Here is a 19,423-nt window from a genome sequence, read left to right on the forward strand (position 1 = left end):
GAGCCATTAAAGGGGTCCCCGGTGTTGGCCCTCTTACAATCAAGTCAGTCACTGAAACTGTAGAGGAAAGTGGAGCAACAGTAACGTAAGCGCAAATAGTAATAACGTGTACCTCCACTGGTGTTGGACCCCTTATATAGAGGCTTGGTGGGTGACGTGCACGCTCCTTGAGGTGTAAACACGTTCTCCAATATATCCTATGAAAGGACCTGTCAAGAAACTGCCTTTGACACCATACCTTAACAGGGCATGCATATCCCTGACAAGACAGTAGGAGTTTCCACCGTATGATATGTCTGTCGACCAATATGCCTCGTGTCAGCGGCACTATCTCTCATAAGGATATCGAGAGATATAACAATGGTCCCGCTGCTTAGCCACTAATCACTCGACCGAAACTCCTCCGCTCTGTTAGTCTCAACTGCTCTTCCTTGCAGTGACTGGATGTAGTAGATTGTCCTTTCCGATCGAACAAGCTCTTCGGTCTCCTCAGCGTCCTGTCGTTCCGCATTGAGCATATAGCTATCTTATCGTATTATCCCGAGCTAGATGAGTGGTCAGCTTGGACAAGTCTCTTGCCAATCAGATACTGATTACCCCAATCGGCCATTACAAGATCCTCCGCTCGGCCACCATAGATGAGTCTTTTGATACTCTAATATTAATCACCTTGACTTTACTTACACCTTGGTAGCTAGTTGATCTATATTGGACGGATTCCTTTTATCGCCACATCAATATCCACGACTTGTCATAATAATTAAAATGGGTGACCTACAAGATTTGTACGACAATATATTGGTAACTTTAAACATTTGAAAAGAGAGTTGCACCTAAAACTAATTTTCTTTTTCAAGATTAGAATTTATGACGTGGAAAGCTATCAATTACTTATTTTTATTAGAGATTCATGTTACATACAACCTGTGGATTTTTCGCCATTCTTTCTTGTAGCTCAATGAATCCTGGCGCACCCTGAAGTCAAACCAGAGCTTGCTTGATTGCGGGGAGAATTCCATGCATGCAAAGATTAATGCACCACAACACAAGTCGACGAAATTAAATGCTCCAATTAATTCCCAATTGCAACCCTATGGCACGTGCATTGGCACATGTGTGTGCAGCTGAGGAGCCATGCATCTATGTACGTGTCGATCGATCGATCGCGACTGCTTCGATTCCAGTCATCCACAATCACCTGCATGCCCATTAATTAACTAGAATCATCGACGTTTCTAGAGATCGATTAATCGACGTGCGCATTTCTCACGTGCGTTGGAAAAACAGGCACCAAATCTTAGGCGAAAGCGAAAGGCGGACACTTGGAGAGCCTTCAAATCTTTGAACTCGATCGTCAAGCTATTTATGTATATTACTATATATGTACATGTCCCGATCTGGAGCCATCGTCAATCCTATATTTATTTGTATGCGTGTGTATTTATATATGGATACGAGTACTCAGTACTGTATGAGCCTTCAGACTCTTGCAGTGCGGCATGTAGCACGATGGTTATATATATACACATACGTCGCACTCAGAGAATGGAGAATTTCTGCTGTTGAATTGCATGAACGCATGCGAATTATGAGTGTGCAATTAACCGATCAAGGTTTCTTGTGGAAATGACGACGGTGGCAAGTAGTGTTAAGTAATTCGGTAGATCTTTCCACTTAATTATTAACAATGACGGGTAGCTAGTAGGGTTGCCAAGTATACTGATTTGTAACTTTGAAGGAAGAAGAGTGGAAACTATTAATCAAGTTAAAGTTGTGTAGCAAGTAATTGATAGGTGGAAATTAAGGTAGTTGAAATAATTAAAGACGATGTACTTTTTTTTTTTTTTTTTGTAAAAAAAACTTTGTTTCATACGGCATGCAACAATTTTACCGTTGCACAGTATCTACGCATTTATTGAACCTAAATTAAGGTTTGCTCATTGATCCTTAGGGGGCATTTGGTTCTTTCCTAGGAATAGAAATCGGAATGAGAATCATTGTATTATGGAATGAGAATGAGTATGAGCATGGATATCACTCTTAAAAGCAATGTTTGGTTAGTTGCATATTTTCTATCGGAATAAATCAAAATTTCCTTTTTTACCCTTAAAAGAAAATAAGAGAAAAAAATAGATGTGAGAGAAAGATGAATGCGAGAGAAAAATATAATGAAAGAGAATGATGAGAGAGAAAGTCTCATGAGAGAGAAAGTGTGATGAGAAAGAATGACGAGAGAGAAAGTGTGCTGAGAGAAAATGAGAAAAGAGAGTGTGATAGAAGAGAGCATGATGAGAGAAGATGAGAGAGAAAATATGATGTGAGAGAAAGTATGATGGGAGAGGATGAAGAGAGAGAAAATGTAATGAGAAAAATGAGGAGAGAGTGTGTGATGAGAGATATTGAGGAGAAAGAAAGTATGATGAGAGAGAAAGTGTGATGAGAAAAAAAAAGAGAACAGTGGGTGTGATGAGAGAGATTGAAGAGAGAGAAAGTATGATGAGAGAGAAAGTGTGTTGAAGAAAATAAAGGAGGGAGTGTGACAAGAGAGATTGAGGAGAGAGAAAGTATAATGAGAGAAAAAGAAGGAAGAGAGTGCGATGGAAGAGATTGAGGAGAGAGAAAGTATGATGAGAGAGAAGTGTGATGAAAAAAAAAGAGAGGAAAGAGAGTGTGATAGGAGAGATTAAGGAGAGAGAAAGTGTGTGATAAAATGATGAGAGAGAAAATATGATGAGAGAGAACAAGGAGAGAGAAGTGATATGAAAGAAAAAATAAATATATATATTTTGATATTTGATATTAAGGGAGAAAATTTTAATTTTAGGTCAAGGGTATTTTTGGAATAAGGGAATATTTTGATTGATGAAAATAGGGTAATGACTCATTGAAGGGGAGGTACATGGGAATGAGTTATTATCCAATTTCAAGGATTCATTCCCTTATTTGCATTCCTATTCCTATAATCCAAACATTAACAATGACAATCAATGATTCTCATTCTCATTCCTCATTACTATTCCCCTAAACCAAACACCCCCTTAAGCAAAATGAAGTCAATGAATAGCCAACCAATTGAATGAATAATGACAACACAAGAATATCAGTAGCCATGGAGGAAAGATGAAGAAATAATTCAAAGTTACAAATTAAGAAGGTTAGGAAGCCATTGCCAATTATCACAAATTAAAATACGGGTCAAAGTATTTAATGTAGGTGCAATCGATCCTTGATCAAAGTTGAACAAACTTGAGTTAATTTGAGTTGGGATTTTGATATATTTGATCAATATATTAGTTGGTTGAAACGTCAAATAAATCAAGGTTGATTGTTTGATGGACAATCGATTAATATTCTAGTTGGTTGAGGAAAAGTCAAATAGGTCAAAGTTGACCGGATACTTGACAGTGACAAAGTTCAAGTGAGTCATGGTTAACCAAACACTTGACGGTCGAAAAATCTAATATGGAGTTGGTACGAGATAGAAAGTTCAAGTGGGTTACGATTGACTGAACACTTAGCGGTCAGAAGTCCGATGTGGAGTTGAAGCAAGAAGAAAGTCCAAGTAGGTTATGATTGATAGGATACTTGGCGGTTGAAAGTCCAACAAGGAGTTGGGCGAATGAGGCATGATGTCCTGACAGGTCGAGGTTGACCAGATACTAAGTAACGAGGAAGTCCTGGCATATCAAGGTTGACCGAATAATAGACAACGATGAAATCTTGACAAGTCAAGGATTGATCGGATGTTGGGCAAATGAAATCCTGGTAGGTTAAAATCAATTGGACACTACAAAAATTATTTTCTTTACTGATAGAATCTGCCGATGGAATAATATTCTGTTGGAATATGTTTAGATAGTATCGACGGAATTGGATTTCCATCGGTATATTTTTGGATATTACTACAGGAATCTATCGATGAAATACATACTGACTGTCGGAATAGTATGTTCAACAGTGTATATCGACGAAAACTACTATTTCCATCGGTAAATATTTTTGAAATTTACCAATGGAATGCATATTTTATAAGTAATATTAACGACAGAAGTTTGGATTTTGTCGGGAAAGTTATTTCCAACAAATCTTCTCCCGATAAATGATGTTCCATTTGAACTTTGTCGGTAACTAAATATATCGACAAAATATTCCGTCGGTAAACCAAGATATTTTTATGGTGTGATATCGGACAAGGCAAGAATTCAACCTCTGTAATGCTAAAACAAGAGTATTAATCGATGGATAGAGTGTATTAATCGACTAATGACATAAACCCCCCTAAACCTCAAAAATTATGATTGTTGCATTAATTTTTAGGGTTGCTATAGTAATTAGGATTTTTGCTAAATGTCTAGGGTTTCTATAGTAGTTATAGTTTGTTGCAAACCCTAACCCCAAAAGTTAAGGTTGCTGTAGTAATTTTGGGGATTGCTACAGTGACTTTAGGTTTGTTGCATTAACTAAGTTTAGGGTTTGTTACTAAAGTGTTTATACAATTCCAATCAATTTTTGAGTCCCGACAATCTATTGGTGACAATGTAGCAATAAACAAAACACTCTTGAATCGATTGCCTAGTTCGACTAGAGTTAAAGCAATCAATTGATGATTCTTACCAAACAATTGGTAAGGTAAAAGAGAGTGGTTCTGCAGTTTAAACGGTTGAATTCCATGACAATTGATTGGTGAAGTCTAGCAAATAATTTTTAGGGAAAAATAAGTCTAAACAACAACCTTAAAAGAGTATTTCAGGGAGGATTCTTCGAGAGAAAACATCCAAAGCAAGTTTCTTATTGTAAAGTCATTTTCGATTACATTTGTCTTTATATTTATTTTCTTATTGTGTTTTTATAAGAACATATTGTAAAAGACTTCTCTACCTTCAGAAGGTATCTGAAAAGGAGAAATTCATAGTGGAGAGAGATCACCAGGAGTAGGTCTTGGATTACTTACCTAAGAGGCAAATACCAAATAAATTCCAGAGTTATGCATATAATATAGGTATTGATTCAAGTTTTTGCTGGGTATTCAAACGACAAGCACGAGATCAAGATGAGAAACGATCGGAGTTATTCACCCCTCTAGCTCGTATGTGTCATAACACTTAGCTGGGAATAAATTTGTAACAATCAACCTTCTATGAATCTTCTTGTCCGATAAAAGGAAAACGAGAATTGCTCAAAGGGAGCATCCAAAGTTTGGAATTACCCAAAAGGCATCCCGAAGTTTGAAAATACCCAAAAGGCATACCTTTTTCCCAATTAACCTCTATGCCAAATCTTACTTTTTCCCCTTTATCTCTTCTCTTTTCTCTTTCTTATGCATGCATCCTCTCCTCTCTTTCCTCTTTTCTCTTTTCTCTCTCATTTGATTGTATTGAGAACTATTGTGGTACTATTTTTAAAAAATTAGTGCCACCGTTTAATTACATTAGCACCGCCGATGGTGCTGGTTTGCACTATCACGGGCTTAGTCTGATTTAGATCAGGTCCAACGTGGGACTAATTTCTCGAAGACCAAGATCACATTCTAGTTGATTCTTCTAATAATATTTTAATGCCTCCGAAGATACCTAAATAATTAATGGATGACAACGTTGAACTTTTTACCACCTTGGAAAACCATATAGGATCTGAAATAGGTCTAATCAGACCTATCTAGTTATATTAGTGGATTTTGATCGAAATCTAAGTAATATACCTAAACTTGTCTGATTGGACCCATATTAGGTTCTATAAATTTTTAAGGTTGTAAGGAATCCAACGATGCACTCCATTGCTTATTTCGACCTCTTTAAAAGTGTTAAACTATTATTGGAAAATTTGCTAGAACATGGTTTTGGTCTCTAGGAAATCAGACCCAAGTTGAGCTTGATTTGAATCTAACCAAGCCCATGATAGTGCTAATTCAAATTCTCCAGGCTTGGTTTGATTTAAATTAGGCCCAAACGTGGACTTGATTTCCCGAAGACTAAGATCATATTCTAGTTGATTTTTTCAATAATATTTTAACACCTATGGAGAATTCTAAAATAAGTAATGGAGGGTATCATTAGGCTCCTTGCAGTTTCAGAAATTTACAAGACCTAAAATGGATCCAATCAGATCTATCTAGGTCTATTAGTGAGTTTCTATCGTGTTAAAAATATTGTTGAAAGAATTAGTTAGAACGTGATCTTGGTCTCCGAAAAATCAAGCTCATGTTGGGTCTAATCTAAAAATTAGACTAGGCTCATAATAGTACTGATTCAAATCCTTCGGCCTGGTCTAATTTAGATCAAGCCCAGCGTGGGCCTAATTTCTGGAGACCGGGATCACATTCTAACTAATTCTTTCAATAATATTTTAATATCTTTATAGAGATTGAAATAAACAATAGAGAGCACTGTTGGATTCTTTGTAGCCTGAGAAATCCATAGGATATGAAATGGATACAATCAAAATCGAATTAGTTTAGTTTCAACAATGGATTTCGATCAAAATCCATCGATGGACTTACACATGTCCAATTGGATCCATTCCAGATCCTATGAGTTTCTAAAACTGTAAGGAGTCTAACAGTGTCCTCCATTGCTTATTTTGACCTCTCTAAAGGTGTTAAAATATTATTGAAAAAAACATCTAGAATGTGGCCATGATCTCAAGGAAATCAAGCCCACGTTAGCCCTAATCTAAATTAGACTAGACTCATGGTAGTACTGATTCAGATTCTCCGAAGAAAAAGGTAATGTAATTAAGGTATGATGCTGATTTTTAAAAATCAACATCACTTATTGCATGCATGCAAAAAAGAGAGAAGAGGCCTCTCCTGGCATGACGCAATGGTTAAGGCTTAGCGGAACTAAAGGGAGTGTCATAGTTCAATCCTCTATTGGGACATATGCTAGCGCTGAATTTAGTGGAAAAACTTGGGTTGGGCAGTCGTGGGCTGAAGTACTCATGAGTGGAAAAAGCCCACAAGTTTGCCTTCACGAGTAAAGTACTATTTCGGTGTTGGATGGTCTTACAAGAACTGAGAAGACCACATTGGTCCACTGCCAACAATTTATTGTAGCACTTCCGTGATTTATCCTGGGGACTAATGAAAAATTTTCATGGAACCAAATTGATGAATTGAGTTGTCTAATGGACACCAGGGTTATAAAAAAATGGTTACATGCATAAAAGCCAGGAAAGAGAAAATTTAAAAAATCAATTTAATAGAGGGATAAAACAGGAAAAAGATAAACTTGTAGGTGTTTCAAACTTTGGTTGCGCCTTCGGACAATTTCCGAAAGAAAAAAGTGAAGAGAAGCCTCAATTTACGTATGTCTTAATTGTGACAATAAGTTTTAAATTTAAATCTAATTAGACCTAATAAAAATCTGCTGTTTTTGGAAACAAAGTGATGATCAAGGAGACAAATGAGAATGATGTGGCTGGCTAATTAATGCATCTTTAATTAATCTTATAAACAATTCAAACATATATATCCATGAAATAATTATTTCAAAGCACTTGCAAACCGATCAAGAACCACTATATCCAACAAGCTAACCACCAAGATATGTATATGTTATGTGTATCCACTGTAAACCCCAATAGGTTAAGAAGAGGAAAGGACAAACAAAATTAAAAAAATACAAGTAAATGCCTATTCAATTCTGCTATACCTACAAAGGACAAAGAAAGTATGAATATAAAAATCTGTACTAGATTTTATTGGTGATTTTGGAATATAATTATTTCAGCTAGCTAATACTAGTTTGGTTGAACGATCATGGTGGAAAAGATCAAGTTAGATTTGTAAGGATCAACCAATACCTACAAAATTTAGCTTTAGCACGGATAGGAAAGAATCCATGGATATGTATAACCCTCATATGGTTGGGTTTACATCCACTTCCATCTCTATCAAGTTAGGTCAAGGCTTGGATTATTGCGAAACCAAAACCAAAACCAAAAATAGAGTCACATACTTTTTCTTTTCTTTGAATAAAAGGGCAATAATCTACATTGCTTTTCAATAAGATATGAAAATGATACATGGGAATAAGGCTGAAATATCATTCTCAACATAATGATCGCCTTAAGATATCAACTTTCGTTAATTTTCAGCGGATGTAAAATGTTTTATTATGTTTTTAATCTTTTTCATGTAAAAGGTCACTGTGCTAGGACAAATGTCCCTGTGATTTACCCTCTTCTAAAAAATATGTGATCGTCATATCGTTAAAGTGACGATTTCACTTTTTACTCCAAACTTAAGATATTGACTTTGAATCGAAAGATCAATCAAATACATTATTATTATACTTTTCAGATAACAAAATCACTAATATGGTATGATTAGGTGCTCATTCTATTTTGAAAAAACAATTTTTTTTATCAATACATATATTTTCTTTAGAGCAAGTGTATGTATATCATCATCAATTAAAACATACTTATAATGTATGTACATATGCTACAACAACAATAATAGCAATATTCTTATATTATTAAGTATGGCCGATTATATGAATTCTTTTATACTATTAGATTCTATTTTTTACTATGTCATTATTTATATTTAATAAATTTTATTTTATTGTTGCCATTTTTATTTTTTTTCCTTTTCCTTTTGAGTTCAATGTTTATATTTATAATAATTTTACATCGTTTAACTAAACATTTATTACATTTAAATTCATATTTGTATATCTTAAATAAGGACAGAGCCACGTTCAAAGCTACCCGGATTGTAACCCCAGGGCATGATGATGTTTAGAAAGGAAAAATCTCTGAATTTATTAGGGGAGAAAGAAAAAACACATAAGCACATAGGCCGGCTCTGCCATTGATCTTAAATGAACCTTTTGAAGTTTTCTCTACGTAATTATAATTTTCTATGCAATGTTCTCATTTCACATCCGTTTTATACCATCTTCATTTCAAAGACTATCATCTTTTGTTCGTCTGCTGGAGTTATGAGCTAAATAAAAATTAAAATTGAAATTGAGCTTCTAAAAGAGCTCGTAGGAGGTTTGAATCTCAACATAGACAAGATAAATGTCTCCCTCATGTGTCAATCATTATTCTAAAGAATAGTAATCATCCGTAATTTATCTTCTCCGTATTGACTCTAGACAAATTATTGAGGACGTTAGAGACTAGCATAGTCATCTTTTTTTTCTCCCACCTTGTTGGGGACCCTATAAGACGGTGAACAATCAAGGTCCTAGACAAGAAAGGATTAAATTATAGTTAAAAAAAACAAAAAATAAAAAGGGATTTGGTTGGAGGAGGGGTTCGGGTTAGGAGAGTTTCAAGTAAATCCATGGCGTCATCTCCACCCTCCGAGATGGCGCGCGCGCGGGGGGGATCCGACAGCCGCATCCCGCTCGTGAATCCACACGCACGTCATGCGCCTATTTATTTATGCGGCAGTAACAGTGATGATATTTTTGACGGTGAAGTGGCGTGCGCAGAGAGGAGAAAACCACACACAACATTTAATTTAATCGACATTAAATCTCAAGGAAACCCAACGATGTGGATTGTGGAGTGGAAGGAGACGGCAGGCAAGTAAGCGAGAGAATGAGATCTAGAGAGACAGAGCGAAGACCAACCTTCGTTCCACATCACCAACCACAAATTAATCAAAGCCGGCTGGCCCCCTCCTTATAAATCGTCCACAGTCTCCTCCGTCTCCATTTCAACCAGGGCTTAATTCTCTTAATCTTCGTTGAGGTAACCAATAGCTTTCTTCTCTTTTGATCTCTCGCGGCAATTTTTAATTGGGCCTTTAATTTCCTTGTGATCGAGAAGAAGAAGAAGAAGAAGAAGAAGAAGATGATGCAATTTGTAGGTTAAGTAGATTTGAGTACCAAGTAACGCTTCTAGGTTTTGATGTATTCTGATAATTAACAAGATAAAGGGCCAAGCTTGGATTAATTGACTGCCTATCGAGTTTCTTCATCTTCTTCTTTCTCTTTGATCATGTTTAATTTTTAGTTTAATTCTGCGAAGATTAATTTGGAATATATTTTCTTCGCACGTCTCTATTGTTATTCGCTTCTTAATTAAATTCCAGCGATTTTAAATGTCAGATCCTCGATCGGTTCATTAAGTTTGCTTATCCTGATTTATCCATGATCGATCTAAATCTGCGATATTCTTCAATTTCTTTCGGTGCTGAAAATTGAAGATTTAGTTAACAATCCCTAAATGACTAATATCATCTGCAACTCCAGCTTTTATTTCTTGATCCTTAAATCTACAAGACCATATTGTTTGTTTGATGATTATACTTCACTGGAATTTTTTTCCTATTTGATGTATATTGATTTATATCTTCACCGGTAATTAAATAAATCGAGTAATAATCTCTCAAAAATATGATCTGTAATTAATAACTTTTTTTCTCTAGTGCAATTGTACTGCAGATCTGTATAGAATTGTAAGTCGTAAAAGGGATCGATGGATCACACATCAGGAGCTCAATGGCCATTACCACACGAAGTAATAATGAGCAGTTGTTTATATTTTTTTGTTATTATTAGTGTTGCAGAGAAATTTAATAATTTTTTTTTATAAAAAAACACAAACAGGAAAGTGGCGGCGCCGGCGATCTTTCCTTCATGTACCACGAAGCGGCCGCCGCCGAACTAAATTCTCTGGAGCATTACTTCACCGTCAACCAAATTATGGAATCACTCGTCGAGGAGCTGCAGCACGACCCTCTTCTCCCCTCGGTCCCCGCTAATAATCACAGTTACAATACGGCCGCCGCCAATTGCTTCCACGCCGGCAACACCTTGAACATATCCTTCGCCGGGACAGCGTCGGGCGCCGGGAGTGCGAGAGCGCAACAGGAGACCGTGGAGAGTAACCCACAAGCTTCCTCCGGCGTGCTGTCGTTCGGGAACCACCACCAGGACGTCGACGCGCCGATGAGTTTGTTCTCGACGTGGAGAAGTAGTAGTAGCAGCGGCGAGGGGATGAGGACGTTGAGCTTCCAGTTGCCGGAGAAGAGGGCGTCGGCGAGTCGGCCGCCGTCGGCCAGCGCGCAAGACCACGTCATCGCGGAGAGGAAGCGGCGGGAGCGGCTCAATCAGCAGTTCATCGCTCTCTCCACCATCATCCCTGGATTGAAGAAGGTTCGTTCCTCCTCTGCTCATCTTTTCTTCTTCCTCTTCCTTTAATTTTCCTGAATATATCAATCCGAATTATATATTTTTTTTTCAAATATGCTTTTTTCCTAAAAAAACGATTTTTTACGATTTTACTATAGTTTTTATCAGAAATTTAATCAGGTATATATGCATTGATAATATTTGTATGAATATATCAAAAGAAAAAACAAACTAAGTATGCAAGTATATATCCTTAATTCATCGTAAAAAGGTTGATGGTCGTCCGTGATTTACTTCCTTCATGTTGACTCTGAGACGGATTGACGGAGACATTAGGGACGAACATATTTATCTTTTACCACCATTGACTCATCATAAAAAGAAGTCTATGAAATAACTTTAAAAGAAGTACGTTAGAGCATAATTTAGTTCTATGCCTATATTTATGAGCATATGCAAATATATATCTGAAGAAACAATGATTGAAGTTTAGAATTATATTCATCTAAGAATTTGAATTTTTTTGTATTGATATTTGATGATGCTGCTAATAATGTGAGAGCCTGTGAAGATAGAACTTTACTACTTAAACTCACACCTTTAAATAAGGATTCTTAAAATATTGTCAAGAGAGAGCTCAATTTAACCCAAATGTAACCATATTAAGATATGACTAAGGAGGAGAGCTTAATCATCTATTTTCCACTTAAGCAATTTCTTTAAGATGCCCTCTCAAGTTAATTATCTTTAGAGATGAGGTCCAAATTAGAAGGGGAGTCTCAGCGTAGTAACTCATATTTGAGTCATGAAAAGCTTCTTACAAAGTAAGGTAAGACTGATAAATAAATCATTCCCAAGGCTCCACATTAATAGAAGTTTCAAGCACTATACTGTCCTTTATAAAGTCCAAATCAAGAGAGGACATAAAATTTTATCATATTTTTCGACGATAACATGGAAACAATCCCATAAGTTACTTGTCGTTTGATAGAAAAATTACTTTGGTTTTATGTGAAGCTTTATTTCTTATATATTTTGAAATAGCATAGAAGAAAAAGAACAAATATTTTATTCTTTTCCTTATAATTTATTAGTGAAGAAAAAAAAATTATGGTTCATAATTATTAATTAAAAAGTGAATGAGTTACATAATATGTTTTAACTAGGAGATCTCTATACATATATATTTAAGATAATAATAATTTAATTTTTTATATTACTTGGTGAAACTCATTCACTAATTAAAAAAAAAATCAGTGGTTTAATTATGTTTGATGATGATAAATCTCGTTGATGGGTGCAGACGGACAAGGCTTCGCTGCTTGGGGACGCCATCAGCTACATCAAGCAGCTCGAGGACAAAGTGAAGAACCTCGAAGAGAAAGCTTCCGAGAAGACCGTGGAATCTACCATCCTACTCAAGAAGCCACCCACCGCCGGCGACGCCACCTCCTCCGTCAACCCTCCTCCTCCTCCTCCTCACAATGACTTGGACGACGACGAGGATGAGGCTGCCTTGATATTCCCCAAGATCACGGCTTCCCTCAACGGCAACTCCATCCTGGTGAGGATCCAATGCGAGAAGAGGAAAGGCTTGTTCGTGAAGGTGCTGTCGGAGATCGAGAAGCACCGCCTCTCCGTCGTCAACACCAGCGTCATGCCCTTCGCTTCCTCCTCCCTCAACATCACCATCACTGCACAGGCAAGCCCTTCAAATTAATACACTAAATAAAACTCTAGAAGAGTCACTAATCTCTTATATCCATCCAGATCGAAGAGGGATTCTCCATGGCGATTAAGGATCTGGTGAAGGATTTAGATTCAGCTCTCAGCCAGTTCCTGTGAAGAATACATGACGACGATTAATTGCACTGAGAATCACGCTCCATAATTATCACGTAGTTAATATGTAAATAAAAAAATTTATGCATCCGACACGATACTATATATGTCTGTTAGGCGGCTGTTAGCTCTAATTTGAACATTTAATGAGTGTTAATTGACTTAATGGTCGACTTCGGCTACTTGTCAAATTGTCGGCGTTGGAACGATCAATAATAATCCACATAAGACCGCATGCATTTGTTCCCCAGATTTGATGATGCGAATGTTAATGGAATAATCTGCGCGCAGGCGCACGAGATTTTCTATTTAAATTGGTGGCAGCCTGGCAGGAATTGTGCGGGCAATTGAGACTGGAGGCGGCGGCGGCGGCGGGAAACACATTTCGGAGGAGAGGGCGGGATGTGCGTGAGATGGACGGTGTAACTGACTCGGCGAGTGGTCGGCGCAGGGTGGAAGTAAAATTTTGAAAGAAGGCAATCAATCCTTCTCGATCAGGGGCGGATCTAGTTTTGGGGGGGGGGGGAGCATCGGCGGTCGCCCCCTCTTACCAGTGATGAAACTCCTAGTATTATGGGGTTTCACCGGTGGAGATGAAGGATACTACCCTTTGTTTATCGTGATCTGCCCCTCCATATTTAAATTCCTGAATCTATCACTGCTTCCGATGAAATAAAAAGGGTATTTAGGGTTTAGGGAGACAAATGACCTAGATAAGAGAACGTGCCCCGTGATAATCAATGAAATAATTTTATCGCTCGTACCAACTCAGCTACATTGTAGTAGGTGGGATCCTTTGATCGGTACTTGTGGATCAAAGAATAGATAGGTTGATTGATTGATTTAGATGGATCCTACCTATTAAGTAGGTGGAGTCTATCTAAATCGACTAATCAATATAGAGATTCATTTTTTAGATCGTAAAGTATGATCCATAGTATATGTTCTCACACTGTAGAGGTCACAGATAATTCTTTTAATGTGGCAAAAAAATAATTCATTTGTCCCAACGCTCCTACTCATCTATTCCTAAATCAATAATTCCTAAATCAATAGGAAGGAGATAAATATTGTCAATCCTTCCAATTCCTATAAGGCAAAAGACTCCAAGTTCAATCATGCAGCCTATAAATCCAAATCCAATCTAAAAGCCCATGAGTCCAAATTTCCAATCTTTAGTCTATGTGTCGTGGGGCTAAGCCCTACACGAGCTATATATGGCTAAGGCCCATGGATTTCCAAGTTCCAATTCGGGAAACAAAGAGTAAATTTGTGAGGGAAAATAAATTTCCAAAAACATTTCCAAAGCTCATTTAAAATCTTAAACAGTAATAATATGCGAGATGGTGCCTTGACTTAAGTACAATCTATTGGAGTATTAAGGTGAAGTTTTCTTAGTTGACATTTGGGACGATCTCATATATTTTAAAAGGGATAAATTATGAGGAGCATTTATTTTAACATAGTAGTTCTTTATATGAGAAAGATCATATATTTAACAAGATATTTTTACATATATTAAAAATTGATCTCAAAATCTATATATTATAGTAAATATTTATGTAGATATCAACTACGTCAACCCATAAAAACTACTTAAGTATATTCTACTTCAATAAAAAGGTGATAATCCTCTCCCTAGAATCCCGTCCTATGCAATCTGAAAGAAAAGTAAAGAACTTTATCTAGTACATTAACCTTTCTATTATTAGGAAATAATTATTATTAGTAAATATTTATTTATTTCCTGATTATTAGATAATAATTATTATTAAAAAATACTTATTTATTTCTTAATTATTAGAGAATAATTATTATTAGGAAATACTTATTTTTTTTTAGTATTTTATATGTTTTCCTATTTTATATGTTTTCCTATTTTTCATATGTAATGTTATTTATATATTAGCATTAATAAAGTCCATGAATTCTATCATCAACATGGTATTTGAGCGCTAAGTTTAAAAACAATTTTTTTTTCCTTTTTTCCATAATACCCATCGATGACCTTTTACAATGGTTGTCACTGACATCATCACTTGTCGGCTATATCTCACAAATACTCCTGATCCACCTTCCGCCCTTGTGGTTCTCAACGTCAATGCTTAGGCACCGATGAAGCTCACCACCTCCAATTGCTCTACATGGCGTTTGCAGTTCACGTCTCTTCTATTTGGATATGACTTACTAAGTTTTGTTGATGGCTCACATCCTTGCCCCCTTCCGCAGATAACGCCTACAGACGTCACGCTCCCTTAGGCGAATCCTGATTATATTCTATAGCTCCGTCAAGATCAACTTCTCCTCAACGCTATTATAGGTTCGATGTCTCCTACTCTTGTGCAGTTTATTTCTTCATCAATTTCATCTAGAGATGCATAGAAAACATTGGAGAGAACCTACGTGACTCCCTCACGTGGTAGGATCATGACTCATTGTAAAATATAACACCCAAATATCAATTAAATAATAAGATTATTTGAGAAATAATCTTATTGGATTTTTCTGAATTTTTTAGAAATTTTCTGAGATTTAAACGGAGTCCGTATAATTCTTTTTGAGGGGATGAATCGATGGGGTTAGATGAAGGTATGTTTGGAATACCCTTAAGTGGGGAGTTGATTTGAGGATTTAACATAGGGCTTGATTGCTTAAGCCTAAGTATAATAATTAAATACCTAAATATTACTCGTCTTCCCCGATTCTTCTTTTCCCATTTCCCCGATTCCTCCCTCATCTCGTGACATTTCCTCTTCTCCCTCACGCACTGTCCTCTCCTGATTGTTGATCGCGCCGGTGCCATTCGACTCGCTGCCGGCCGAACCTCCCTCCTCCCTCTCCTTCTCGAGGCGCGGAGTCTTTCCATCTTCTTCGTGATTCATCGCCGCCCTCTTGCGGTCTCGATCCATCGTCGATCGCCATCGTGCTTCGCCTCTCCATCGCCCTCTGTGGATTTTCTCCGATCCCGCCGCACTGCCTGACCGTGGGTCGTCGCTGCCCGATTGTCGATGTCCGGAGCCTTAGCTGTTCTTACATTGTCTCTGCCCAACACCGATGGACATTGCCTGCGTTGCCTTCCGCTATCGATCTCCACAGTCGATGTTTCCCCTAACCGCCATCGAACCTTCCTTTCCTTCTCCAAGTAGCCAGCTCTTGCACAGGCCAAACTTCGGCCAAGAGCAAGGGGGTGCTGTTGATCTCTCCCATCTCTACGACATCATCATCTTTGGAGAAAGGAAGCTGCTAGTCTTTCTTTCGCAACCTGATCGCGGTGCCCTGGTGCTGTTGCCTCTGCCCTAGTTCGGCACCACACCATCATTTGTACTTCACCAGGGAGGAAGCTACGGATCTTTTTTGGGGTAAGACATGTTTGGTATCAAATTAGTAGGGATCTTCTTTCATTTTTCTATATTGGGATATTGAGCTTGATCTCGAATTAGGGTGTTCATTGTGGAATTAGGTTTAATGCTTAGACATGGCTGTGATGATTGTTATGTAGGGTGTTGAACTTGGAAATCAACAACTCCATCTTAATCCAACCACGATCCTCGGCAACGAATACTTCTCTAGCTGTGAATCAATAGTGAAGCATCCGAATTTGGATGAGTTTTGATGTTAATTTCATGTCTACATTGGATGTGATTGGTGTGGCGTGGATTGGTTTTTATTATGGGTTGGATTAATTGGAGTAGATGAATTATATAATGTTGATTTGTGATGCTTAGTAGTTGATGAAATTAAACTATATTGGATAATTGGCGTAGGTAAAGGAAGTTGTTTTAAGAATAGATGTACCATTTGTTCCATAATGGATTTGATTGAATCATTAGATTAGTTAACAGGTGGTTATTATTTTTATGTGAAGGAAAAGGAAAATTAATTGAAGTTAATTATTAATTAGAATTAATTAATGATTGTTAATTAGAGTTTTTCCTAATTAGGCTTGGAGACTTTATTTAGTTATCTTATTCATATGAATTTAGCTAAGTAAAATACATTGATGCATGACTCTAATTTTGAGATGGACATTTTCGATGTGGAATTGGTTTAGCACGATCTACAGTTAAAGGTGGATGTTTTTTGCTTTATCTCTTTAGTATATTGATCTTAGTGTATTAGCTATATTTTTGGATAGTTTCTGTATTTATCTTGACTCTACTCGTATTTGTCCTGTGCTTGATACTTATCCACTCAATCTTTGAGAAACTCATTTCTATATCTATACAGTCTCTCGTTGCTATCTATGATATTTAACAAATACCATACACCAGATACTAGATATTAGATATTGGATATATAGATACTAGATACCATGTTTACTTGCTTGAATGTTGGGACGCACACTTGGTCACTCATGGGTAGTGGTAGCTGGAGCGTGCCGCTTGTCATGTCGTGCTCTTACTCGCTTACTCATGGGTAGTGATAGCTGAAGTTACGAGCAGCAGGGACCCCCCCGTCGCAGACGTAGCTAGTTAGCTACTATGCAACTGTCCCCTCGACCACTCGAGAGTAGTGGTAGCTGGAGTGGTGTACAGTCTGTCACTGACCCGACCTCTCGACTATACAGGGGTCATGGTGCAGAAGGGTGGATGAGAGTGACCATCCGTGCATACGCTGTTATTATTATACCTGCTGATGTTGTTGCTTAGTTATACTACTATTGCTTATGCTGCTGTTTGTTTACTTATGCAGTTCTCTTGTTATATCCATGTGAAATGCTTATACATGTTGAGTTATATACATGTTATATATGTTTAGACACTGTCTTACTTATGGTTAACATGAATATACCTCACATGATACCTAGACAGTTATGAGTTGTACTGTAGCAGGTCTTTGCTACACCTAACATTCTATTACTAGCCTAGGATATGATTTCAGGTATAGACATTTATTATGATATCACTGTAGTATCTGCTATTTCTCCTTACGAAACTGTATACCTTTGTATCTCTAGTTCTTTACTATACTCATACACTATCTGTTCTATTATCCGTTGAGTCTTAGTACTCACCACCCCGTAAACTGGTTTATTTCTCCATGTAGCATGTAAAGGACTTATGGAGTCGCTTGGAGAACCTGTCTGCCAGTCCCACGTCACATCTGAGGTCGATCTTCTGGTTTTGGTTTCCTTTGCTATTTGTGTTTTGGTTTTGTGATCTTTATATTGTAATAATTCGATGTCGACTTGGAGTTTTGTCTTGTGGTATCTTGTATTGGTTTGATAATGCTGTGTCAAGCCGAGCTAACTCACAGTTAGTTGTTTGGTTTGTTCTATGTTTGTTGTTTTGTGATTTTCGCTATGTTTATGTTACAACCGTGTGAGTTGTCTATTAAACTGCGTGGTTGTGTTACTTCCAATTGCGTGGGCTGCTATTAAACTGTGTGATTGTGTTTAATTAATTGAGAATATCAATAATAAGACTTTTGATATATAAAATACCTTCATAAAATTTTTCAAAACCCTAGGAACCCCAGCGAAGAGACTTGGCTTCGACTCCATAAGGTCATCACTCAAAGCATGATATCCTTGCATTGAAAATCCATCAACATCATAATCAATCAAAAAAGACTATACAAAAAATATATTTAAATACCCCTTGATAATAGCCAACATATGCCCCATGGTGGAAAAAATATTCTTCAATTGTTCCGTCAAGAATGTGAGCAAGGGAAAGAAAGGAGAGGTAGACATCATATGTTGTCATCTATAGCATACAAATCAAGACATATATCATAGCTTATACTTAAGCACCATTAGTAATAAACTAAATAACAGATATGAATAAAGGCAAGAATATTATTTTATCTTCAAATTGATTCAGGAATAGGTCAGTTCCCATTACATATGCTGTGATGCATTCATGAGTCAATACAGCACCTTTCGGATCTCCTCTCGTCCCACTCGTATACATTATCGTGCATATATCAAGAGGTTTAGGAGGTAATGGATCTGATGTGTTCTCTTTCCCCTAAATAGCAATATATAATTATTAAGCTAACAATTTGACATGTATGTTTTCATTAACTTAGTAATAAACTAACTATCTCAAGAATTTCATCCCAAGAGTATAGTTTCATTTAGGTGTTGGCAGCAGTAGTATTTTATTCCACAGTAGTAGAACCCAATGAAACAAATATTGCATAATTAAGCAACACTATGAGTGAAAGTTAAAATATTAGAACACTTAAAAGATGAGCATCCCCACCTTTGAGATGCATAGTAGATGTGCAGTTGGAGGATAGGATCTACAAAATGATAGACACATTTATGTATGCTAAACTTAAACTCGACTTACATTAAATTAAGTCCATTTAAACTGCCCTTTACTCTATTTATTTTTGTCTCCTGGCCAAAAGCAACAATAATTTCAGCATGCTCTATGATGTAACCAACAACTCCTTCACCTGTTAACATATCATATAACTCGCATATCATGTGCATATTAAGTTTTTAGACTCGAAAGGTCATTTACATACCTAGTGTA

General features: G+C 36.9%; 1 protein-coding gene and 1 long non-coding RNA gene across 3 annotated transcripts; both read left to right on the top strand.

Moving 5' to 3' along the window:
• Window positions 1–9,510: 9,510 nt before the first annotated feature.
• Window positions 9,511–13,101, top strand: LOC122011452 (transcription factor bHLH18-like). 2 transcript variants are annotated; one of them, XM_042567849.1, is made up of 5 exons: window positions 9,511–9,708; window positions 10,388–10,479; window positions 10,569–11,117; window positions 12,397–12,795; window positions 12,864–13,101. In XM_042567849.1, exons 2-5 carry the CDS (start codon window positions 10,438–10,440, stop codon window positions 12,936–12,938), a joined length of 1,065 nt encoding a protein of 354 aa, XP_042423783.1. In that variant the 5' UTR covers window positions 9,511–9,708; window positions 10,388–10,437; the 3' UTR covers window positions 12,939–13,101. The 2 variants fall into 2 exon arrangements, with proteins under 2 accessions (XP_042423783.1, XP_042423790.1); XM_042567856.1 differs by having other exon boundaries at window positions 10,404–10,479.
• A 2,499-nt stretch (window positions 13,102–15,600) lies between these two features.
• Window positions 15,601–18,273, top strand: LOC122038069. Its single transcript, XR_006127793.1, has 2 exons — window positions 15,601–16,294; window positions 17,982–18,273. It is a non-coding gene; the product is annotated as an uncharacterized LOC122038069 (long non-coding RNA).
• The last annotated feature ends 1,150 nt before the right edge of the window (window positions 18,274–19,423 follow it).

This window comes from Zingiber officinale, chromosome 1A (assembly GCF_018446385.1).
Source record: "Zingiber officinale cultivar Zhangliang chromosome 1A, Zo_v1.1, whole genome shotgun sequence".
Lineage (NCBI taxonomy): Eukaryota > Viridiplantae > Streptophyta > Magnoliopsida > Zingiberales > Zingiberaceae > Zingiber > Zingiber officinale.

What these genes read in the sequence shown, in the direction of transcription:
- LOC122011452 (XM_042567849.1), top strand. Translation starts at nt 10,438, where the DNA reads ATGGATCACACATCAGGAGCTCAATGGCCATTACCACACGAA. An exon ending in AATGGCCATTACCACACGAA is followed by an intron (nt 10,480 to 10,568) that starts GTAATAATGAGC and finishes AAACACAAACAG; the next exon opens with GAAAGTGGCGGCGCCGGCGA. An exon ending in ACATCACCATCACTGCACAG is followed by an intron (nt 12,796 to 12,863) that starts GCAAGCCCTTCA and finishes ATATCCATCCAG; the next exon opens with ATCGAAGAGGGATTCTCCAT.